Raw genomic sequence first — 26,417 nt, forward strand, 5'->3', positions numbered from 1 at the left:
GATAACCTGTCAACGACCACCATAATCACAGTATAACCGCGTGAAGGAGGGAGTCCTGTAATGAAATCCATTGATACATCGTCCCACACTTGTGACGGAATAGGTAAAGGTTGAAGAAGGCCAGCTGGACGTTGAGTCGAATACTTGGTTGTTTGACAGTCAACACATGAAGCAACATACTTTCTTACGTCATGACGCATCCTTGACCAATAGAAAACTGCTGCCAATCGTTTAAATGTTCTATCCACGCCCGGGTGACCTGCAGCTGGAGTGTTATGGTATTCAAATAATAGCCGGGCTCGAGCTGGAGAGTTGGGATCCACATATATACGCCTTTTGAAATAAATCAAACCATCGCAATAAGTGAACTCTGGAGCAGCTGACCCATCAGCAATAGATTGGCGTACTGCAGTCAGCACAGCGGAAGAGGCTGTCTCAGCTCGTAAATCATCCAGCAAATTAGGCAAAGGATGAGCCATTGCAGTGAAGAGGTCACCATCGCTGTCCGCATCTGGGTCGCGACGTGAGAGAGCATCTGCGACTTTGTTGGAAACACCCGATTTGTACTCTATTCGAAACTTAAAACCCATTAGTTTACGAACATAGAATTGTTGATCAGGAGTTTGAATAATTTGTTGAAGCAAGTCCTTAAGACTCTTTTGATCGGAGCGGATGATGAACTCTCTTCCCAATAAATATTGCCTCCATTTCTGAACAGCTTCAACAATAGCATACAATTCTTTGTGATAAGTGGAAGCCGTGCGCCGTCGAGGTCCAAGCTTTTTACTGAAGAAAGCTAACGGATGACCATCTTGTAATAATACCGCTCCAATTCCAAAATCCGATGCATCTGTTTCAACACAAAATGTGCGACTGAAATCCGGGAGCCGCAGAACAGGTGCTGAAATCATAGCAGCCTTAAGAGCTGCGAAACTGTCATCTGCCACCGATGTCCATGTAAAAGAATCTTTCTTGAGTAGCTCGGTGAGTGGGGCAGCAATCATCGCGTAGTGAGCAATGAAACGTCGATAATAGCCCGTCAAGCCTAGAAATCCCCTCAACTGTTTAACCGTCGACGGAGTAGGCCACGCCACCATAGATTCCAATTTAGTTGGATCAGCTTGAAGTCTCCCATTAACAATTATGTGGCCCAAATAATCCACGGATTCACTACAAAAAGTGCACTTTGAAAGTTTGACAAAAAATTGATTAGCCGCCAAAATAGACAGGATCTCCGTTAAGTGGCTGCAGTGCCTCTCAAGAGTAGGACTGTAAACCAGGATATCATCGAAGAACACAATGACAAACTTACGCAACAAAGGCCGAAAAATGGAGTTCATGGTCGCTTGAAACGTTGAAGGAGCATTCGTGAGACCGAATGGCATCACAAGGAACTCAAAATGACCATCATGCGTTCGAAAAGCTGTCTTGAATATATCCTCTCTGTGCATCCGAATCTGATGATAACCCGAACGAAGATCAAGCTTTGTGAAAAACTTCGCTGCACCCAACTCATCAAATAGCTCATCTGCAGTAGGAATAGGAAATGGTCGGGAACAGTGGCTTTGTTGAGAGCACGGTAATCGATGCAAAATCTAAACGTGCCATCCTTCTTTCGAACCAGCAAAACCGGGGATGAAAAAGGACTTTGACTAGGCTGAATGATGCCTTGTTCGAGCATAGCCTCAACTTGTTTCTCAATCTCCTGTTTCTGAAAATAAGGATACCGATAAGGTCGAACGTTGACAGGTTTTGAATCCGGAAGTAAGTGAATCCGATGATCGAACTGACGTGAGGGTGGCATTCCGTCTGGCTGGTTGAAAACCGCCTTAAATTCGGACAGTACACGCAGAATTTGTTGTGGCAAATCAGCTTGAAAAACAGGTTGTTGATCTGCAACTGTCGGTTGGGAAGGCTGTGGGACAGCCACAATTTCAAACAAGTCTGGGCCGTCTGTATGAGTCAGAAGTGTAGCCAAGCCATGTACAGAAATCTGCTGAGGTGAAGAGAATCCCCCTCGTAAAACAACCAGAGAATCATCCTTGTAAAATTCCATGGTCCGGGCCACATAATCGTGTGTGACACGACCCAATGATTCTAACCACTCCATGCCAAGAATTATGTCTGGACCGTGGAAAGCCAAAATGTGTAGATCAATACGGAAAACATGACCTTGTAGATCGATCACCGTCTCCTTGCTGACATGAGAACAAAGTAAGGACTCACCATTACCAACATAAACACGAAAAGGTTTAACTTTAGTCAAAGAAAGACTTAGCTTTTCGGCTAGGCGGGGATGCATAAAATCATGGGAGCTTCCGGTATCAACAAGGATATTCACTGCAGTTGCATGGAGCGTGCCCACCATATGAATTGACTTCGCACGCTGTCGAACATCGATAGCATTCAAATGGGACAGATCTGCTGTAATCACATTGTCCTCTGGTAGACTACTATCTGATTCGTGAACATCAACATCGTCATCGTCAGCACCCATGTAAGCAAGGAAATTCTGTTTGCAGACATGGCCGGTAGCCCATTTTTCATCACAATACCAACATAGGCCCCGGCGTGAGCGATCAGCCTTTTCTGCGCCTGACAGCCGCACGACGGGAAGCTTCCCCAAATTGTTCATACGACGTGCAGAAGCTGGGCGAGGTGTTTGTGATGACTGCGCCGTGTTGGTGTTTGTACTTGCTGACGACGTGTATGGATGTCGTGACTCTCTAGGAATCCATGGTTTCCCCTGATAAACAGAGGTGGATGGCAGCAAATCAGAACGACAAGCTGATAATTCTTTAGCTAGAGCAAAAGCCGCCGCAAGTGTAGATGGCCGGTGAAGCTTAACCTCGCGCTGAAGTGGTTGTTTGAGACCGGCAATATATATTGGTAAAAGAATATAGTCTGGCACACCCGAAAGCTTATTCTGCAAACGCTCAAACTCAAGTTGATACTCCGAAACTGTACCATTTTGACATAATTTGGCGATCAAACCAATATAGCTCTCATAACAATCCGGGTCAAATCTGTATCGAACTTCATTCAAGAACTCCTGCCAAGTCACAAAATCATTGTTCGAGCAATAATGTTTGATCCATTCGGCCGCTGGCGGATCAAACAAAGGAACAACATAGTGTAGGCGATTCGCATCGGGCATCATCATATGGTCAAAGTAGTATTGGATTTTGAAAATCCAATTTGCAGCATCAGACCCATCAAAACGGGGAGGATCCATTCGAACACCCCGAAATTGGTCCTGGAGTTGACTACCTCGAGTGGGCCGATCCGGGGACGGATACCAACAAGAAGTTGGCCGGGGACCGGGTAGGTTGGAGTAGAGTGGACTGTCGAACTGGAAAGGTGGATTATATGCACCAATTGGAACAGTCCCGGCAGTAGGTCTGTATTGTCTCAGAGCATCCATTCCATGAATAGACGGTTGTATGAAATGAGAAAATTGTTGTGATGGGTAAAAACCGCTGTGTAGTGGACGGTTATGAGCAGTTACATCATTGATATGGCTACTATTGTTGTGCTCAAGAGGAGGTGTATGCGGTTGATGTGGAAACTGATCCCCTGCAACCGTCGTTTGAAACTGTTGTTGCTGCAGGTGAGAGGCACGAACTGATGATGAAATCGGCACAGCATACGGTGGATCGGGATCAGGTCGTGGAGGAAAACGATGCTCCATGGCTCGACGATCAGATGCCGCACAACGTGACTCCAATTTTGCAATTGAAGACATAATCCACTCCAATTGCCCGTGTGGAATTACACATGGAGCAGGAACAGCCACGGTTGGAATATCTGATTCGTGTCGAACATCGTCGATCTGCGACAAGGGAAGTTGTTCCCGTGTAGGAACAATAGGAATGTTGTTGGGATTGGTAGACATGAGAACGTCAATGAGAGCACCAAATGATAAGGAAAAGCTCCTTATCAGAGAACGTTACTGTAAAAAAAAATAAGGAAGACTAGGAAATATTTAAGGATTCTTATTAAATGCCCCCAATTCACATAACAAGATTCCTATTTATATTAACTAAGGACCCTAGGGTTGATTCGACTCTCTTTTGCATATCGGGAAAGAACCAACAAAGAAAACCCGACATGGAGCTTATAAGAACGCTCGACTCTCTACTCCTATTACATTAGATAACTGACTAACTAACTTAATATGTAACTAACGACCTACATAGTCGAGAAAACGTGCTGGTGGGCGTCTTGTACGCTGCGGTCTGGTAGCATCTTGATTATCCTCAGTCTTGGTATCTTCCTCTTGGTTCTGATGATCATCAAGCTGGGTTGGTGATGGTTGAGCAGATGTATGGTACGTATCAGGGTAACACACTACGATCTCTACGATTCAACCGGAAAATTCAACGCCTATATCAACGGTTCCTGCAGTTTCTCTTTGGAAGGCTCGTATCAGCTCAACTACAACTCTGTCATCAGCGGCTACATACGTAAAGATAAGCTCACTAATTTATCTGGCGTTCAAGTCAAACTGCTGTTTGTATGGCTGACTGGCTGAGCATTGTCGAGGTCAGGAGAAACGGTGATAAGCTCGAATTTTCCGTTGGGATTGCATCCGCAGGCTTTGCGATTGATAATTTCTTTGTCTGTCCCCAATGTGGCTGTGGATTGGATTGCAATGGCCTCGACGGGGAGGATCTTACGAGTGATTCTCTTGTTTCTTCGATTTAAAATCGAGGTATAATTGATTTAGGATTTTTTGCTCACTTTGTGTTTAACTGGTGATAAAATTAATAGTGTATGATAGCATGAAGATTGTTGTGCTCAATTTCACTTTGCTTATTCATTGTGTTCGTGCATTGTTTGAGGCTATTTGAGTGCCATTGAGTTAGGGTTGAGTAATGTACTCTGCTGATCATCTTCACTATCAGTTGCTAATTAACAATGGGATCATTGATATGTAGATATGGTCCTGTATGCTCTTAGGTGTGCAAATTAGTGGTGGGTTGGTTAGTTCTGGATGAGAGCAGAAAGTATGAGTAATTCTGGATAGAACACAGAGCTAGAAACATTGATTTCAATGAATTGTTGATAGTTAAACCTAGCACTGAAGTTCTAGAGTCATTTGAAATTGTAGTTTTCCCAAATCCACTAGGTGTTCCATGAGGATTACTCTCAGAGCAAGCTTCAAAGAGTTGTACAAGAACAAGAGTATTCAGCAAAACAGAAAGAGCAAAACGTTGTGCATTGGGATTTGGATGCTTAGGGGGTCAATCGATAATTCTAGTCGGAGAGAATTTGGAGAGTGCAATTGTGCTTCGTTAACAAGACACTAATTTTATGAATAGGCCTAGTTAAAGGCGAAACAGCCTTGTTTTAGTGAAAAACCATCCACAGCTACTGCAGGTTCTGATGAATTTCACACTTCAACCTTTGTTAGCCTCACTTTTAGTCAGTTTTTGCATTTGTGGATTATATGGGAAGGTCATGCGCCGCTTCTACTCAGTTGTGGTGATCCATCATATAACATCAAATAGCTATATAAACCGAGAGGCAGACAAATTTCTGTGGTTATGACAATAATGAACCATTTGAATATCTAAATTTGATAACTGGTCTTCTACTTTTTATTTTGTGCAAATAGCTTGATTGAGCATTTGTGCCTTACTGCCTTATCCCACTATTATTATCTGCTGGCTGGCTATGTTATGGATCATAATCTAATCATGATTATCTGCACTCGTGTGCTTTATTATTATATTTTCTAAAGTTGTGTACTAAGGTGTATAAATGAAGTGCAGTCAGTGTAGTGATCTTCCTTTAGTATCAGAACATGTCAATGTGTTACTTCATCAGGTCTATCAGTATAATAGAAACTTTTAACAGACTTTATCACTCTTTAAATTGTTTAATTTCACAGCTCTAATGAACGGTGAATCTCCTCTCGAGTGACCTCTGCTTTAGGTGGTAATATAGTATTAGTAGTAGTAGTAGTACTAAGAGACCAGTTGTCATGTCCTCTCTGTTCTATCTTTTTATGCAATTTAAGTCGTCTGAGCGTGATATTAGATGGAATTGTGATCTTTTCGACTACATAGTTTGGTCTCTAAGGTCACCCTTTTATTAACTTCATCCTCTTTTTCTGTATCTTCTGTGATGATTTGCAGGATTAGCTCTGATTGGGATACTTACAAAAAAAGTTCCATGACCACAACTTGTGTGTGGAAAAATACTCCAATTCGACTTTGATGGACGGGGAGTGGTGTTTTCACCAGAAGAAATCATCTTTCCGTCATACTTCAGTTTGTTGATTCATACCACTAGTTAAATGATGCTTATGCATTCCGAAAATGAAATTCGAGATTGGAGCATGAAAAGGCCCCACACTTTTGTAGCATCGATCTGGTCAGAAATTTGAATTTCTCTTACCTCCTATCCATTTACCCTTGTCTTGCTTAACAGGCAAAAGGCCAATCAAAGTTTATCGATTTAATATGTAAAATTCAATGAAATTTTGATACTTGGCTCTAACTTCGTACGTAGCTTAGACAGTTGTTTCAATGAATACAAAATAGTGCGTCGCTTTCTAATTCAAGATATACTACTTTGCTAATATCAAATCATAGTATATTAATAGTGTCAAGAGACACAATGATGCTCTTGCGCAACATTGTGTAGGAAATTATTGGGTGGAGTGGACTTTGCACAAAATGCTCAATCTCTATCAAATAACCACAAATCCACAATCTCTTGGTTTGTGATTTTGAGAAAGTCCTACATTGCAACACGTGTATTTAGGGAAATATAATTAAGAATCATAATATCATTGAATAACGAGAGTTGTTTACTTTAAATACCAAAGTACATAATTGTTATTCTATGAAAATTAGGTTTAGAAATGACACCTCAATAATAAGTAGAATGCATTGTCACTCTTTAATTTGTCCATAACTGCATGATGAGATGTCGAGGACATTATATTTTGTAGATTGGCTATTTACCTAATTTTATTCCATCATTTAATCTCGTTTTATTTTGTTAGGTCGTTACACTGCTCACAAAGCAGAGTATTATCATATTCTTATTAGTAGTGCTTAAAGCCTTAAACTAACTTCAATGCCCTCGATATTTGTTGCGACATCTGTTACGTCTCTAAATTTACCACTGGCGGATCGGGTCCGGGGCACCCCCTCCATGCGACTAATTTCCCCTTTTCAAGACGTAAAATTACCATGTCCATCCAATCCGTTTACCTCCGGCGTCACTCCCTGAAAAAATAGCCACGTTCACACTAAATCAAGCTAATACTTCTATATATTCCGCTCCCTTTGTTTTCGGATCCTGGATCCACCACTGCTAAATTCGTTATTGTGAACATTGAACTGGGACGTAGTAGAAATTATACTCACCCCGTTCCACAATATGAGTCACATTTGATATGGTCAATGTATTTAAGAAACGTAAAGAATAGTAGGTTGAAAAAGTTAGTAGTATATATATGAGGTCTATTTTTTATATATCGGTTTATAATAAAATGTGAGTGGAGTGATTTAGTTGAATGTGAGACTTACTTACTATTTATGGTAAAGGTAAAATATGACTTTTATTATGGGACGAGCCGAAATGATAAAATATGACTCGTATCTTGGAAAAGATGGAGTACTTACTAGAGTAGTTATCAGATTAATTACGCGTAAAAACAATTGAAAACCAAAGGCAAAGTAACTCACTTTAATACGGAAACTTCTAGAACATGAAAAGTAAAATTGATCAAAATATTGAATTTTAATACTAGTACTATATTTTAATAATAATAACATAGCAACGAAAATACAGATCCATTTGAACACAGTAATAATAATAGCAGGAACGACGAACAACATGAGCAGGCAATTTCTGCTAAAATTCAATCAAAATTCTACTCGTCGTGTTCATATCGGGCCAGGCCGGGCCGAACGAGACCGCGCCGTCTCCATGGGTTCATTTAGCATTGTTCTTGCTCCTGATGAGCATCTTTCTCAACTCCGCCGGGTCAAGCTCCTTCGCATTAGATTCGGGTCTGTAGTATCCGGTAACCGGGTCGGGCACCCATGCACTCTCCCCGCCCTTCTCCGATCCCTTCTTCAGCATCACATTCGGAGCCCGGCCACCGCCGCTGCTGCCCACCCCCTGCGACGCCGCAGAGTATCCCCTCCTGTTTTCAATTAATCAAAACTTAATTTAATCATAATGTTCCGATTCAAATGTGTTTTTTCATAGAATGAGTTACAGATTACATTTTATTTTATTTCCATATATGAGAACGAACCTGGCAAGAGAGGCGGAGATTTGGTTCCCGACGAAGGAAGAGACGGTTTTGACGTTGGAGAAGGAACGTGCCATTTTTTCAAGATTTGGAAAGAGAGCTGATTTTTTTTTAAAAAAGTTTGTTGTGAGAAATATGGAAATATTTATGGGAGGGATTGGGAAGGTCTGGTGTGTTGTGTTGGGGTTGATGCTGCAGCGAGGAAGAGATTTATAGATGAAGAAATGGGCGGTTTGGGAAGGGAAAATTAAAAGAAAGAAAAAGCAAAATTGAAGAGTTCATGATTGGGTTGGGCCGCGTCAATTGGAAAAATTCAAGTGTACGCTGTTTGCTTCTTACCTTCATTGACACCCGGTCAACGTTTACTACTTTTCTTCGTTTGTGTTGTGTAGAATTTAATTGCCAAAAATAATATACATGAAATGAGATATTTATTATTAGATAAATGAAAAAAAATATATGAGATATTATGGAGTGAGTATATGTTACTATTAATAAAATTATAAGAAAGTGAATAGTAGTTGATTATTCGATTAGGAAATTAGTCCAAATCCATAGTTGTAATTGAACTAATCAGTTAGCTAATTAACCGAAAATAATTGCAATAACCCATACTTTTTTAGCTAAAATATTTGGAATATGATTCTTGCTGTTATTAACAATTGATGGCCCATAAAAAATCGAAATGAACTTTGAATGAATTTTGGAATGTCACAAAAGTTTTTAAATTGAAAACAATACAAAAGCTCTTATTTTTTCTGTGAAAAATTTCCCACGACACACAATTCATGCAGTAAGGTTGAATTAAATATTAGTCATAAAAAACATCAACTTTGGTAAACTCTAGTGATGATTTAGCGAATTTTTGATGGGAATAAATGCAAGTAATAAATGAAGATCACAACACTGAAAATTACGTGGTTCGATTTACTGAGGTAAATCTACGTCCACGGGAAGAATAGAGGGCAAATTTGTATTGCTTGATCTAGCTTACAGATTACAATACTGATTTGCTATATGAGATTCAGGATCTAGAGAACTTAACCCTGGTCTATCTGATCTAAGTTCTATTTATACATTCGAACTAAGATCGTGGTTTGCAGCCCTGGTAGGGGGGTTGATAACTGCTTAATACCACTAAATAGATCGTGGGTGTAATGGAGGTCGTGGAGATCCTGCATGGGTCCACTATCTCCTTGTTCGGTCGAATACTGAGACCGAACTGCTGAACTTTGCCGATCAGCTTTTGCCGATCTGAGAGTTGAGCTCGATTGGTCGGCTTTTACCGAGCTATAGGCTGTGACCGAACTCTTTGGTTGTGCCGATCTGAGAGTTGAGCTCGATTGGTCGGCTTTTACCGAGCTATAGGCTGTGACCGAACTCTTTGGTTGTGCCGAACTGATACTCTTTCTTGGGTTTTGGGCTGACGGGCCGTCACTGCTATTGGGCTCGCAATTATTGTTTAGTTGTTTAGTTCGTATCCCATCATCTAGCGTATTGCGCATGAACTATAAAAATTGAAAGACAATACTTGAACTTTATATTTTCTGAAATTTAGAAGCTGACTTAGCAACACGATGGCGTTGCTATTGGCGCTTAAAATTATGATTATTGTACTAATTTTACATTTATAAATTTATGGAGTATTAGTTTGAGTAATTTGCTAGTGTTGGGAGTATAAGTTTAGGACGAGCATGGGTAATAAAATCAAAATTTAATGATATGAAAGTAATAATATAGTACTACTAATTTGAATTGTACCACATATTTCAATCAATTAAACTAAATTAAGTAAATAAATAAGGTTGGAGGAGTTTTGTTTGCATGGATTCAGTTTGGGGGAGTTTTGATCATCCAAGTACTAAGCTAGTTCCACAAAAAGAGTTAGTCAATCAGCAATAACATAGCTATTTCATATGGAGTACGTAGCAAGAAGCCACACCAATTAAGCTATATATAATTAATTGTGAAGATCAAAAAATAGGTATATATATATATATTTTAGAAACGCGTTATTGATTTTGTTTCTACTTTTTGGTTTCGTTATAGAATCGCTAGTCTAGCCGCGCGGTCAAGGTATGATTCTCGTGCGTTCACGCTCCTCCATTTTAGACTTTTCTAATTGCCTTTGTTTCCTTATTACGAAAAAACAAATACTAGTATAATACTATATTCTTGTAAATAATCGTATTTATAATTTTATGTACACCACATGTCACATTTATATTGCACTTCCTTTTTCTCTTTTCTCTTTTCTCTTTTCTCTTTTCTCTTTTCTCTTTTCTCTTTTCTCTTCTCTCTTTTCTTCGTTTCTTGTAATTCGATTACTAAGCTGCTAAATATTGGAGTATGTGGGAGACAGAGCTAGGTACCTAAAATCACGTTATGCACGCAAAAAAGTTGAATAAAAAAGATGAAATCTTAACCTCAGGTTTATCGTGTTGTGTGACCACAAATTAAGCCTAATCATAGCCTCCACAAACGTGTCACATCACTTTTTTTTAATAAATAGTACTACTCCGTAGGAGTAATATATAGTAGACCCGACCCGTCTACCAATCATCAATAATGTTTGTGAAAGCGGCAACAATTCTAATATAATTAATAAAATATTTATACACTAAGACCATCTATAGAAACATAAAAGTTGTGGAATAATTTTCTGATATATTCATTCACGGTGATTTGTACCTCTTATATAGGCTAAGGAATTTCTATACAAGGAAAATTATAATAAGGTAAAAGATTTCAAAAAATATCTCCCTAATATCTCGTGAATGATTTTGAGTGATTTTCCTTGATTTCTTCCGATCTCTTGATTATGCAGGATCTTCTTCCAACGCCCCCTCAAGTTAAGTGACGGGATTTCCAAAGCTTAATTTGCCCAAAACTTCATGAAAGTTTTTCACCGATACTGCCGTAGTCAAAATGTCGGCCAATTGGTCTTCGGATTTCACATATGGAATTTCCAATATCTTCTCTTCAAGATTCTCCTTTATGAACTGACGATCAATTTCGACGTGTTTGGTCCAATCATGTTGAACGGGGTTCTCTGAGATACTGATGACTGCCTTATTATCACACAACAACTTGCACGTCTTTTGCGACTCTAAGTTCAATTCCTTCATCAACCTTCTAAGCCAAAGTATCTCGGTTAGTCCACTCTTAATTCTCTGAAATTCAGCCTCAGCACTTGAGAGAGCAACTACTTTCTACTTTTTACTTCTCCACGTGACCAGATTGCCACCAACAAAGGTGAAGTACCCTCTCGTAGAACGACGATATACTGGGTTTCCTGCCCAATCTGCGTCAGTGTACCCATGCATATCTAGATGTCCATTCTTCCGGAACAACACTCCATGGCCAACACTTCCCTTCAGATATCGAACAACTCTCAACGCAGCTTCCCATTGATCTTCTTGGGGACTGTGCATGAATTGGCTAAGTATTCCCACAACATAGGCAATATCTGGTCTAGTGTGGGAAAGATATATGAGTTTTCCAACTAGTCTCTGGTATCTTCCTCGATCAGTGGTCGCCATCCCCTTTACAACTTGAAGACCGTGATTCTGAACTATTGGAGTGTCTGCCGGTTTGCAATCTAACATGCCTATCTCTGTCAGAAGATCAAGAACGTACTTTATTTGGCAAATGAAAATTCCCTTGCTAGACCTTAGCACTTCGATTCCCAAAAAGTATTTGAAATCTCTAAGATTTTTCATCTCAAATTCAGTAGCCAGATGCTCCTTGAGTTTTTCTATTTCTTCCTTGTCATCTCCCGTGATTATCATGTCATCCACATAAATAATTAAACACGTGATCCTCTCGCCAACTCTCTTGGTGAAGAGAGTATGATCTGAGTTACTCTGCCGATATCCATATTTCTTCATCACTTCAGTGAATCTTCCAAACCACGCCCTAGGGGACTGTTTGAGCCCATAGAGAGTCTTTCTCAGTTTGCACACCTTCCCTTCTCCAAATTCCTCAGAGAATCCCGATGGTGTTGCCATATAGATAGGATCCTCAGAGTAACCAATCTTTATTTGCGGCAATAGAGAGTAGCACGCGGACGGTGTTCATTTTGGCGACTGGAGAAAAGGTTTCAGAATAGTCAATTCCTTGAGTCTGTGTGTAGCCTTTTGCTACGAGTCGCGCCTTGTACCTCTCAATACTCTCATCTGGTCTCCGTTTAATTGTGAAGACCCAACGACATCCTACTGTGTGCTTCCCCTCAAGTAGTGAACTAACCTCCTATGTGCTGTTCCGCTTGAAGGCCTTCATCTCGACTAACATCGCATCCCTCCAATGTTTCAATTTTACTGCTTCTTCAAAGGTTCGAGGAATCTCCTCCTCGTACAGAGCTGTCTGAAATGCCTTCGCCATCTTTGAGATATTAGCTCTGGCGAAGTTCGCCACAGAGTATCTGTTCTGTCTTCCGATCCTTTCAGGTGAATATCTCTTGGGAGGAATGCCTCTCGTGCTTCTTGGAGGAAGTACATATTGACCAGTATCTTGATCAATAGTATTGTCTTCTTCTTCTGTTTCTGCACCAACGAGATCAGGAGTAACAACCGTATCTTCAGAATGTGGATCAGTTGAACGCGGCGGAAGCGTCTGGATCCCATTTGTGGACGGAATCAGCCCATGGATAGTGCCAACTTGCTCACTTGGTCCCACATCAAAGGTACTTGGCACAAAACATCAAAGGGAGTCATACTCTCGACTCTCCCCCTGACTGCTCTCCCCCTGAGTCCCAAGATGTTTGTGATAGTAAAATTCAGACTCGAGAAAATTACAGTTCATGGTTATAATTACTCGTTTGATTTTAGGATCATAACATCTATAGCCCTTTTGATTTATCCCATACCCAACAAACACACATTTAGTTGCACAAGGTTCAAGTTTAGATCTTTCGTGTTTAGGAATATGGACGTGAACCGAACAACCAAATATCTTGGGTGGCAGAGATAGAGAAGATGGTCATCGGGTTAAAGTGGACTAATATGATTCAAGGTTTTTGTAGGAAGGCGGTTTAGGAGGTATACTGATGTGGCTACAGCTTCAGGCCAGAAAAAAGGATGGGGTTTTGGAGTCTATGAGGAGTGCTCGAGTCATCTCAAGAATTATCCTATTTTTTCCTTTCGGCTACCCCATTCTATTCAGTTGTATGAGTGCAGGAGGTTTGATGAATCAATCCATTTTCGGTAAAAAATTGAGACATGGAACTATTCACAAATTCCCTCCCATTATCAGATCGTAAGATTTTAACCGAGGTTTGGAATTGGGTCTGGACCATTTTATAGAAGATGACAAATTTATCAAAAACTTCGGACTTATGTTTCAAAAAATAGACCCAAGTAGTTCTAGTACAATCATCCACAAATAAAACAAAATACTTAAAACCCAGATTAGTATTGACGGGTGCAGGGCCCCACACATCATAATGCACAAGTGAAAAAGCAGTGTCAACACGAGTATCATTAGGTTTAAACGAGTTTCTAAGGCTCTTGGCCAAAACACAAGTCTCACAAGAAAACAATCTAGGAAATTTAGGGTTTGGAAAAAGAGATTTTAGATAACCCGGAGAAGGATGACCCATTCTTCGGTGCCAGAGCCAAGTATCATGATTTGTGGATCCGTGAGCAAGCATCGCCGCATCATCTTGTCGAGCAATCTCATCCACAAAATAGAGTCCCAGGAGCTCAGTGCCACGTCCAATAATCTTCCCCGTCCGGATATCCTGTAATAAGCAGAAGTTGGGACGCATCAGTAAAGTACAATCCAGTTCCTTTGTCACATGACTAATGGACATCAATTTCTAAGATAGATTTGGAACATATAGACAGTTCGAGATACGCAAATCAGGTGAAATTTCTATAGTTCTTGTCCCTTCAACTGGAGTTAACCCCCATTTGAAGTCTGGATATGAGTTTTGGGGGTTTTATGGAGGCTCACAAAATCATTTTTATCATATGTCATGGTATCAGTTGTCTCGCAATAAAAAATCCAACCCGTATCATCAATTTTCTGACTACCCAAGGCCTCAAACGCATAAGATAAATTATCCAGGGGTGCGAATGAGTTTTTACAAATAATGGGGTGTTCAATGACATTATTACCAGCAATGGGGCTAAATCTGATATTATTTGTAGGGTGGGGTAAAAAATGTAAATTATCAGAACTTGAGGATTTAATAGAAAATGTGTTATTTGGGTTAGGGTTTTCAACCCCCAACACGTTACCTCATTCTCTGCCGCTACCTTCAACCCATTGGGATGAAGCGGTCATTGCTCCGGCGACCTTCTCTGCTCCGCCGTCGCCTCGCCTGCCACCGCCGGCCTGGAAACCTCCTGTCTCCGGCCCTTTCTCTTGGGACTGAGGTGTCTCCTGACCAGCCCCTGTTCCTGTCGAACTCTTTCATCCACCTTCAATTCCGTTGGCGATTTTGCCTTTACCGGCCTTCTCTTTCTCCCACCAGTCGGGATATCCGACCAATTGAAAGCACGTCTCCCTCGTGTGCTTGTTCATTCCACAATGGGAACACCATAGTTTCGATTTGTCGTGTGGTTTGTTTCCCCGTCGATTGGAGGTGGCGAAGCACGACGGCGGCTGCTGCTGGTTCTTGTTCGGCGGTTGCGGCGGGCGGTATTCACGGGCTCCAAAGCCAAACCCTACTCCCGATGATGAGTCGCTCTCGACGACGATGGTGGGTGATTCGGACGCCGGTGACATGATTTTCAATCGAGCTGCATCCCGTTTCACCCATCCATACGCCTCATCGACTGAGGGATATGGATCCTCCTTGAGGATCTAGCATCTGACCCAATCATACTTTTCGTTTAATCCGGTGAGAAATTTGAACAATCTCAGTTCCGATTTGATACTTCGATACTATGAAACGCCTTTATCACATCAATCGACGGTCTTGTGTGGGCACCGATCGATATCCATCCATAACCCATGGAGCCTACTCTCCAAACTCGTTTCCCCTTGAATGATTCTGCTTGCTTTCTCTCGCAGGTCATAGATGAGATATGAATCTACCGAACTAGCAAAGGTTACGGCGAGTGTATCCCATAGAGATTTCACCGTTTGGTGATGTGCGAAATCGGCTATAATGTGTGTCTCCATGTTGTAGATGATCCATGAGAAGACTATCAAGTCTATCTCCTCCCAATCGGTGTATCCCTTCTCTCCCTGGCGCGGTGGAGTCAGGATTCCCGTAATGTGGTGGTAGACTCCTCTGCCGCCGATAGCCACCTTCATTAGGCGTGCCCATAGTGAGTAGTTTGAGTCATTCAACTTGAAGGCTACGGTAACACTTTTGCTTGATCTGATCTTCTCTGTAATTGGTTCAATTTCTTCCTTATTTCCGGTCATCTTGAATGTGTTGGTTTCTCGCCGTCTCGGTCGAGAATTGTATATTGGGGGCTATGAGGCTATGATGATATTTTTCTGAGCCTAACTTGCTCGGATGCCATGTAAAAACGTAAAAGGAGTGGAATAGTTTTCTGATATATTCATTCACCATGATTTGTACATCTTATATAGACTAAGGAATATCTATACAAGGAAAATTATAATAAGATAAAAGATTTCAAAAAATATTTCCTAATATCTCGGAAATGATTTTGAGTGATTTTCCTTGATTTGTTCCAATCTCTTGATTTCGAATCCCTGATTACGCAGGATCTCCTTCCAACACAACCTACATTATACTAATATAGTAGATATTTTATACTCCACTCCTTTTTTTCTCTTTATGTGGTTATAAACAACAATCAATATATACTTCTTTTTATAATTTGCACGCATTCATTATTTTCTCTTTCTATTGGTATTTATTAACATTATCATATCGTAAATTATATGAATATTAATAAATAAGTGACGTATAAGGGAAAAAGATTCCGAGCTCTTATGATTACGCTTCTTAATTAAATATAGTTCTCGTGATTAGCAAATTTGTTGTTTGCAGGGACAAGTTAATAGCATTAAATATTGCACCGATCTTATTCTGTACTTTAAATTAAGAGATGGAGTAGAAACCAAATTTTATACTGTGAATCAATTTTAGTATATTCGGAAAAAAATATTCTCTACCTATGTTTATTTTTAAAAAAACAACTATTATTTGAGATAATTTTGAAAAGTATTCCAAAATTGTGAATCAGACCCAATGACGCATCGTCTTTACCGTATTATGATTATCAATAGGACACTATGTGATTCTTTTTGAAAAAAGTCTTCAACTAAAAATTCCCTAACTTTTAAAAAGAATTTGATAATGGCGTGAGATTGAGAATTTAAAGATGAAACGATGAATCGCCTAGATTCTTTTCATCTAAAACCTCGGACCATAATACATTTTTTTTACAAATTTGAGATTTTTAACAAACATTATTCTCTCCATTCCGCCATAATTGAAATGTTTTTTTTACATCACAAGTTTAAAATAAAAGAGAGAAAGTGAGAAGAAAAAATATAAAAAATAAAATAAGAGAGAGAACGAAGTTACTCTTGTGCAAAGGTGTGTCCGAGACGATCAAATTAAATGTATCTCTATGAAAAAGAGAAAAGTGAAAAGATTTGAAAATGTATGTATAGGTGTATTTAATAAGTAGTGTAGGCATGCTGCATGCAACTAAATATTCCAGGGTGTCTGTGCAGCAAACTACACACTGATTTACAGTTTAGAATCTGCGGCGCCGCTTCCCCAACAATCACAAACTTTCACCTCCATTCCTTCGTAAATAAGACATCTTTTTTCGCACGAGAATTTTAAAAAAGTACTAATAATATTTTAAAATTAAATAAGGAGAGAATAAAATATACTGAGAGAAAATAAAGAGATATAAAACATAAGAAAAGCAAAAAAATAGGTTGACCGTCTAAAAAAGACGGTGAATTCAATTATACTGTTAAAGAGGGTATATACAATTTTATTAAAATTTAGAGTAAAGGCCGAAACTGGTCCTGAATATATGTCAATTTTACGATTTTAGTCATATATTTTATCTTTTGAATGTTTGCATCTTGAACATTTTAACTCACACTAACAATTCTATCAATTTTAAAACGATTTTAACCCGATTTTGATCGATTTTGATGATTTTAACATTCCCACTCGAGTTAAAACCATTTAAAAATTGACGGAATTGTTAGTGTAGGACCAATTGTGATCCAAGTTAAAAGGTTCAACATGCAAAAATTCAAAAGATAAATTATAGGATCAAAATCATAAAATGGACATATGTTCAGGACCAGTTTTAACCTTTACTTTGAAATTTAATGTGTTCCCAAAACATTCAACTAAGCTTCAACGACCTTAACTCTGAAATTATGATTGCCGGAGAGACGGAGAGTGAAGTTATAAATACTTTCAACTAAGCTTCCAGGCAGTACATGAGTACAGTATTACTCCTACTACTTAATCAAAACATTTTCCTAAATGCTACCTACTGATACATAAAAAAATTGGGGCCTCGCAGATATAGGTCCAAAACAATGATTCTGGAAGTCAAAACATTGGTAGCCATGATTTGTCAAAAAAAAACCTCAACAAACTAACACACCCACGCTGCTGAGGCCTGATGATCTTTTTGTTGTCCGAACTCGTGAATTCTAGAGTATACTTTGTCAAGGAGGTGGCGGCACGTGTCCCGAGGCGTACAAGGGCCGCACATAAGGTAGACAACATTACCCAGTGGCCGCATGTATATGCCGTCTGCTCGGAGCGTCTGCAGGAGCGAAGATGCATACGTTGAAGCATACCTGAAATCATGCACCCCATAAATTTCTTTTTTAAAACAGAGTTCGATAACGTTACAAGTTTCGAGAGACAGTGGCTTAAATCTGCAGTGGAGTAGTGCAGGCGAAGAGAGTAAATACCCAGCATTGGAGCCTTCGGCTTGAATTTCAATGGCGCAGAGCGTCCCCAGCGATACCACTCTATGAACAGCCGGAAGCAATGAGATACGCACCACTAGTTCCGCGTCCCACACCTGTGGATATCAGCAGAGGGAAAGCACTATCAGGGATGGAGTAACCTAGAAATGCCGGTGAGTATGGTCCAGGAGTAAAATGGAAGAGAGAGTCTCTCGGGTTGTGAAGCAAACAATCATGTACTGTATAATCAAAGTTTTATTGATGGAAACTGCTAGTTACCTCCTGAAGCAATCTTGACTCGGGTATCAGATTAATGTTCGTGTTACAGTCCTTAAACCATTGGATAGATTTAACTGCAGCCGCACACCCAATGGCATGTGCAGAATATGAATGCCCGTGCAGAAGTGCCTTGAGCTGAAATTAAAGGTAACATTTGGGAGTGTCCATTCAGTAATTAACCTATTTGTCAGTAACAATAGATTTATACGGAAGTAAAGTTTTCTTGCACCAGCTTCTGATGAATACCCAGAAAAAAAAAAGCACTGCCGATATATGTGTGTTGAATCAAATGATGCACAATTACCTTAGAATCTCCAGTAAATGCTTCAAAGGTATCCTCAGAAGCTAATGTAGCAGCCAAGGGTATGATGCCACCGGTCATCAGCTTTGCAAAACAGGAAATGTCCGGCTCGCAATAGAGCATTTCAGCTGCAGTCTGCAAGAATTGTTGACCCACTTGCATAAATGCTAACTGAAAGTAAGAATGTACAGAATAAGTTTGCCAACTGACCTCTCTTCCAAGGCGCCAGAATCCTGTGAAGACCTCATCAAATATCACTGGAATTTTTTGACGTTTGCATTCCATAACAAGTGTACGCTGATACAATGGATCAATCATTTGCATCCCACCGGCACCCTGTACAACTGTAATTTATTGTGTTTAAAAGCTTATGAATCTTGCTAACTTCTTACAAGATCAACAAGTAGGAGTGCACACAAACAGAGAGGCTAGATTAACAGACTTCATATAAAAGGCATACTAGTTTCCACATTCATGTTCTCAGGAAATATGTTGTTATTTTGAAGAAGTAGTCTCTTGCCTGGTTCAACTATCAATGCTCCAATGTGGGAAAGCGCGCTACTATCTGAGAGCAATTCCAACTCTTGTAATATGGAGGAAGTGTAAAGGCTTGCAAGACCTGAACCATCTCGGCTTCTCTTGAAAATTTCATCACGTGAACTGAAAGCTACAAAAGGAAACAAGAATTACCTAGAAGAAGAATAAAATGGAAAAGAGAGAGAGAACTCTTATAAAATGAGTGATTGGTTATACAGCACTGAACTGCTTCACTTACACAGGCTTTCACGACCTGACATCACTGACTGCATCTTCTGAGGGAGGGAAACTTTCCATGTGCCACTATACAGAGCAACTGTTGGTGGATCTAGAAAGAGACCCCTTCCAGTATACCTGACAAAAATCCGTGATCTACTATTAGAAAACAAAATTCGACATGATATGTACCGAATGGAAGCTACAGAATTCCAATGTGGATTGGAAAAGGATTAGGTAAAGCAGAATAAGATTCGACAGGGAAAGGAGAGCTATGAAACTGGATTGAGAAGTATGTCATAGCAAACTAGAAAGAAACAACATGCACATAAATAAAATACCATGTGCATGTTTACATTAAAAACACCATACCAGGGTTGCTGGAGAAAACCAGTATATGAAGAAGGTGCCTGGGCTTCCATAGCACCTAAAGTATCACCATGATACGATCCTCTAAGAGCTAAAACCTAATTCATTGCAAACATAAAGTCCAGATTATACTTCCAAATGCAGATCAGTAGAAATTATTTAACTGAAATTAGTAATGTCAATGTATGTTTCATTTCATTAAGCACATAACCCAACCACAAAGCATCTCGAGGAAATGCTGATGATTGACTCACACAAAAGGAAGCTGGACACTGAACTCACTCACCACCAAATGGGAAGAGCAAAAATAAACATTAAACACAACTATGTAAAAACATACACACTTGGTCATAAAATGATTTTCGGTAGAGAGAGAGAGATAACTAGATCGGATTGAGCAATATATACTTCCTCTATCCCACAAGAGTGTGCTCATTCAATTATTAGAAACTATCCTCTCACCCCTTTTCTTTTAACAACAACAAGTGGGACTTTCTCCACTCAAAATCAACATTAACCAACTTTATTAAACTCATGGCCATAAAGAGTGAGCATACTCTTATGGATGGAGGAAGTATTATTAGTGGTTGGACTCACCTTGAGATCCCTGCAATTTCCATTTTCATCAGAGCTCACATTTTCCGAGAGCATTTCATGATTGGACAAGAACTTGCGAAATGCCATTTTGAGAGCAATTTCTACTGCTGTAGACCCATTGTCAGAGTAGTACACTCGGGATGCCCATCCTGAGGTCATGACTCTAAGTTAGTACAGAGGAACATGCAATTTCTCGAGTAGAACCACAAGTCAAAGCACAAAATCATCACATATGCCACCACATAGAAAACTCAGACGTTATGATTTATGAACAAGAATGAAGTATCACAGAGTCCTTGGAAGTATCCAATCATGGATGTAAATGGTATTTCAGTACAGCATGTTGACAAAATTCATATATTAACTTCCAAAATGAAGCAGTCCAACTCCAAATACACGAGTAAAAGCATTTATATTTTCTAGAGCTATGAAGTGTGAAAGTGAGGCAAATCATTGTCCTCTATATTTCAACATGAGCAATTGACACCAAATTCCCTATCACCAGTGGAATTCAGAATTGAACTGAAACACACAATACAAGATGGTACAAATGTTCAAAATATTTTAACAAAATTAAGCAAAGTGATTCTATTTTGACAGTTATCTGTATATTTAGCTGTGCAAAATCTTAAAATGCCCCCCACCAAAATAAAGGAGCTCCATAGCAGAAGAATGTTGTGATGCACCATTAAGTACTGGTTACATGCAAACCCTTGCAAACATATTACTAAACCAACAGCCTTTCTGTGTGCAAACCCAAAATATACAAGAAAAACAACAAAATGTGCACTTGCCTTTTCCTACGCCTTCAAGCAAAAGCTCAGCTAATTTGAGGGCTGGCTCATATACATTCTCTGGAAACATTACATGCCCATACCTTGCAGCAGTGTAGCCCATATCTTTAGCAAGTTCAATCTGTAAGCGCCTAAAAACAGGGGGTAATGCAGCTGAAGATCCAACAAAAATATGCCACAATTTTTACTGATTCAAAAATAAATTATATTTACTGTGTACCACCTATTTGCCACAATTTCCTTCTTGGTCCATCCACAAAAAAATGGCCACATCCATTAATAGTAATGTACATCTGATCTGAGCTTTCGACCTTCTTTGTCCATTATTTACAAAATACTTATGCCATTGTTGGGCCCACCACAAAACTCACTCACAACACAATCTACATTCTACTGGGGACCCTTTGTTCCACTCACAACACTTTCTATCAATTAAGTCAACCAAACTATTAGAACTCGTGCCAGTCAAAAGGTGCAAATAGGTGGTGAATGGAGGGAGTATAATTTTATTCTAAGATCTTCAGAAGAGGACCTATGCTTTCATGACACAGGAGTTTGAAGACTACAATCAGCAATGTGAGATAAGGTACATGGAGTACTCTTAATTGTTTGATAGTAGAATGCACATTGCACAAGAGTTTCACGATCAGTATTTTTTGTTATCTTTAAATAAATATGATATAAAAATATCTCCTGGGTTTGGATGGACAAACGTGACACCAAATGTCAACCCAAAAAAAGTCAGCATGAGCACTACAATTCGCAGCATGATCACTGGATCTCAGATGTCAAAAGCATGGCACAGCCAAAACATTTTCCAAGGTTCATGTCCAGAGGCATCTTGTGTGCATATATTACATCATAACCATTAATGGTGAGATACAAGAAATAGAAAACTGACCTGCAAGTTAGCATCAGGACCCTGTGTCCACCAACTTGCACAAGCATCAAATTGTTCAGAAATCATATCAGAACTCTGAAACAAATCCATGTGAGCAAAGTAAGCCTGGTCAGCAATTGTAATAATTACCGTGTGAATGCAATGCATTAAGAATGTCTTTGTTGTGATACACATGAAAGTTAAATACATCCTTTGTAAAACTAAACAATGTTAACTCTAAGCGAAAAACTATTCTAATAGAATGAAAATACCAACCTTGAGAACTGCAAAGTTCTCTCCACAGCGTGAATCTATGACAGTAACTTTTTCCTCGGATACAAGCTTGTGCTGGGTGAATGGCCACCAGAAGGCATCACATGATTTCTTTGGCATTTCATGCAATCTCTTGGTCCTCTCCAGAAATGTTGAGAGCATTATCTCCTTGAGAGAAGTGAAGACTGTCTGAGATTTGTCGAACCAGGAGATCAGATCATCTGACATGTCTTTTGGAATAGATGGAAGCACTAGTACGGGCACCCTAAGAAAGGCAAAGAATGCTTTTTAGAATGCAAATCAAGACATAATTTTAACATGGACAACAAGAACTTATCACATGCAAGTTTAAATACAACTTCTCATTGACTAAGTAGAACATTTTAAAAGAACAAAAATGAGCAGAAGTTCATTACCGGTTTCGGAAATATGATAATAATGGAACCTCATTCATGAGGCCATGATCTTCAAAAACAACGGCAGCAATGTCATATCCTCGAAGTGTTAGACTTTCATAAGCAGATATAGTTCCTGAAATACCACCTAATCGTCCATCCCCAACTAGAATACCGGGGAGGCGGAAAGGGCTGCTTCAACAAACAAGAAACACCAAGATACAAAACAGATTAAGATAGCGCCATATATTATTCTCATATATTTATCCAAAACAAATATCTTAATTGTGCACTTATATAAGGACATTTCACCTCCATACAAGTTTTCCATCACACCTTCAACTAATACCTTAAGGCGGTTGACTCTTAAGATTTTTCGACATAATATCGCACCTTGCTGACATCTCTGACGAAAAGTGCAACTTAGACAATGAATTAATAGATAAAAATATAAGCAATACATCTCTTAGGCACATTAACAATTCAAGTTCAATTTCAAAAACCTAAACCGTCTACATCCACTAATACAATGTGAATCATGTGATTCTATCGCATGCTAATAGCAAGCAGATAAAATAAACACGCATGACGCACCGATATAGGTCACACTGAAGAGATCCAGATGGTCCAGGACTGGCCACGCCACCAGCAGTCTCAATCACAGTCATAACTTCAACCTCTTCTGTAGTTCCCACAGTATCATTCTCTAAGCATCTTCTCAACAAATCCAAAACCTCGGAATCAGACACCATTGTGCCTTCCCTCTCCGCAGCTAAATGAGGCGAAACCGCCTCTTTCCAGGCATAGAGCGTCTTACAAACGGCCTCCGACACTGGAAACTGCTCTACTCCATTGCACTCAGTCCCCTGCAGTTTCCTCTCCTCGTACCAATGCAAATTCTTCAATCCACAACCAACCTCACCACCATCATCCACGGAACCGTTCCCTAGAACTTCATTCGCGGCTGGCATGGAGGCTCTGAAAACGGAATTGGAAGCGAAAACCGAAAACGGCAGTGATTTGGAAGCGTAAAATTGGCAGAATTTTCTGTAGAGGAAGGCTGAGTCGGAATCATGAGGAAATCCGGTCTGAATTGGCTTGAGGTAGATGAATCGCCTCTTGGGAAAGGGTGGGGAGGAGGAGGGGGAGAGGAAGGAGATGGAAAGACCGGCGGAGACGAGGGTTTTGCCGAGGGAAGTGTTGGAAGCCCAAATTGTGTAAATTGGGTGAGAGAGGGGATAGTCTATTGCGGAGTGGAGGCAGCGGCGGCGGAAATGGGAGTGTTTGAATGAATTGCGGCGGAGTGTAGCGGCGACGATGACTGTGTAGGGTGTCATTGAGCTCCGCCTGAGTGAGTGAAGCAGCTGACAAGGGTTCAAGTATTGTTTCGTTTGTGATTATGCAAAGCCCCATATTACAACACGTGTATTTTAGGAGTACTATAATTGTACGTAACTCAATAAAATTAGGTGTAGCTTCGTTCAATCAACAAATGACACTTCAATAAAATTAGGTTTAGCATCGTGCAATTCAGAAATGACACTTCACTACTATGTAGAATGCCTCATAAGTCTTTAATTTGTCAATAAATTCAGGTGAGCATATTTCTTAGATTCCCACTTAGAGTAACCACAATGGTTAGGCACGACTATAGCCGCGCCTCGCGGTGGTCTATAGTGGCGGAGGTGTCCGCCCACGGGGCGGACGACGAATTTGGGGCGGTGGGCGGCGGACGACGGATAGGCGACGGGGGGCGAGGACGCGGCTGCTCCCCTGTGCGCCGCGGCTATAGCCGCGCCTCCCATAGCGGCCGGCGATCGGCGCGGCGGTTGACATTGTCGTTTTTTTTATTTATTTACCTCTATAAATACCACTCACCATCCCTTATTTTTTCACAATTTTCACACAATTCCTACATTCACTATCTACACTTTCACTCTCTAAAAATGCACGGTCAAGACGACGAATCACCCGGCTCACAGGAATCGGGTTATGGAAGCAATCCTTCACAGCCGTCGGGCTTTGGCGGGGCTCCGTCCCAGCCTTGGATTTGGAATCAATCTCCCCCGCCGTGGGCATCGAGTCCAAACCTTCTTCCATCTCAGTCGTGGAGGTCTTCTCCAACGCCTCCACCTATACAGTGGAATCTGAGTCGCTCCGCATTTGGATATTACAGATCCAACATCGACGCGCTTAACCAGCCGCGTCCGGAGTCCCCTTTCCAATCCAGCCAATCTCCGTCCACTGACGCAGATCAATACGCATTAGATACTATGATGGGTCTGCTCACTTCCGACACACCAGATACGCCGGCGGCACGGGTGGAAACGCCCATTCCGACCCGAGGCTCTGGCTGCAGTCGGGGCGCGGGTGGCGGTAGGGGCGGAGGCGGCAGTTGTGGCGCGGGCAGTCGTAGATGTACAGTTGATGCAACAACTGCAAGACGTATGCAGCAAATACGCAGCGGAATCTGACCCGTACGTCAGGAACGTCTACAAGAGGCTCATCACTCGGATTGAGAATCGACTGGGGTTGGTAGATGATGCTCCTGGGGAAACCGCGGCCGGCAGCAGCGAGGGAGGAGGAGGAGGAGGAGGAGAAGAAGAAGAAGAAGAAGAAGAAGAAGAAGAAGAAGAAGAAGAAGAAGAAGAAGAAGAAGAAGAAGAAGAAGAAGAAGAAGAAGAAGAAGAAGAAGAAGAAGAAGAAGAAGAAGAAGAAGAAGAAGCCGACTCCGACACCGAGTAGACGGTGGCGGAGTTTTTAGTTGTATTTTAGTTTAAATTATTCGTTGTATAATTTTACCCGTTTGCAATACAACGAATATTCGGCCCCAATTACCTCGTTATCTAATTATTTACATTGCGATAATTTTAATTATACCTGATTGAAACTAAAAACATTTTAAAATGAAAATTGATTATAAAATTTGGGGGTTATTGGAAGTGTCCACCATAGTGGGCGGAAACAAAATTTTGGGGCTATGGACAAAAAAACTGGGGCTATGGACAAAAACTGGGGCGGGGCTATTGGGGTGTCCGCCTTATTGTGGACACCCTTACCTAATTTTCTTCCAACGAATACAAAATTTACTACATAAAAAATTATTCTCTCTGTTCTAATAGTATCACACTTGGGTGATAACATAGGATTATATGGGATATTGTTTTGTATTTTAATTGAAAAGAAAAAATATTTTTTAAAATATTAATGTGGAAAGAAAAAATTTATAATAAATTTTTTTATGATAAACTAAAAAAAAATGTGCCATCTACTCTAAACAAAAAAGTAAAATTCAATGATACTGATCACACCGGCCATAAGGTCTTAGACTTTGGCAAAGTCGACCAAACCTAATCCATATGTACATTTCTGTCTCAAAATATGCAAGTATGGATTAGGATCCATAATAGTGCCTCCTATTTTCAACCTCATTTTTTCACTATGTCATGTTAGCATTTTTTATTTTAGCCTGAACACTTGCAATAAGGCAGTCGGACTTTTTAGTGATTGAAAATGGAACTTTGAAAATAACATTGCATGGGACTAGTTAGAACACTAAGCATTTTCACGTTTTCAATCACAAATAACATTGCAAAATAAAACTTAG

At 40.1% G+C, this 26,417-nt stretch overlaps 2 protein-coding genes across 2 annotated transcripts; both read right to left on the reverse strand.

The window, feature by feature from the left end:
- Nucleotides 1-7,754: 7,754 nt before the first annotated feature.
- Nucleotides 7,755-8,503, reverse strand: LOC121811451 (protein SENESCENCE-ASSOCIATED GENE 21, mitochondrial-like). Its single transcript, XM_042212309.1, has 2 exons — nt 8,285-8,503; nt 7,755-8,170 (listed from the first exon to the last, which is right to left on the reverse strand). The coding sequence occupies exons 1-2, from the start codon at nt 8,356-8,358 to the stop codon at nt 7,957-7,959; spliced, it is 288 nt and encodes a 95-aa protein (XP_042068243.1). The 5' UTR covers nt 8,359-8,503; the 3' UTR covers nt 7,755-7,956.
- Nucleotides 8,504-17,646: 9,143 nt separating this feature from the next.
- Nucleotides 17,647-24,200, reverse strand: LOC121741893 (bifunctional dethiobiotin synthetase/7,8-diamino-pelargonic acid aminotransferase, mitochondrial-like). The gene is made up of 14 exons (XM_042134840.1): nt 23,405-24,200; nt 22,832-23,002; nt 22,419-22,680; nt 22,164-22,238; nt 21,263-21,383; nt 20,469-20,617; nt 19,875-19,969; nt 19,525-19,640; nt 19,270-19,416; nt 18,960-19,093; nt 18,753-18,884; nt 18,449-18,583; nt 18,173-18,285; nt 17,647-18,055 (listed from the first exon to the last, which is right to left on the reverse strand). Exons 1-14 carry the CDS (start codon nt 24,145-24,147, stop codon nt 17,848-17,850), a joined length of 2,601 nt encoding a protein of 866 aa, XP_041990774.1. The 5' UTR covers nt 24,148-24,200; the 3' UTR covers nt 17,647-17,847.
- Between the last annotated feature and the right edge of the window lie 2,217 nt (nt 24,201-26,417).

Source organism: Salvia splendens, chromosome 7 (assembly GCF_004379255.2).
Source record: "Salvia splendens isolate huo1 chromosome 7, SspV2, whole genome shotgun sequence".
Lineage (NCBI taxonomy): Eukaryota > Viridiplantae > Streptophyta > Magnoliopsida > Lamiales > Lamiaceae > Salvia > Salvia splendens.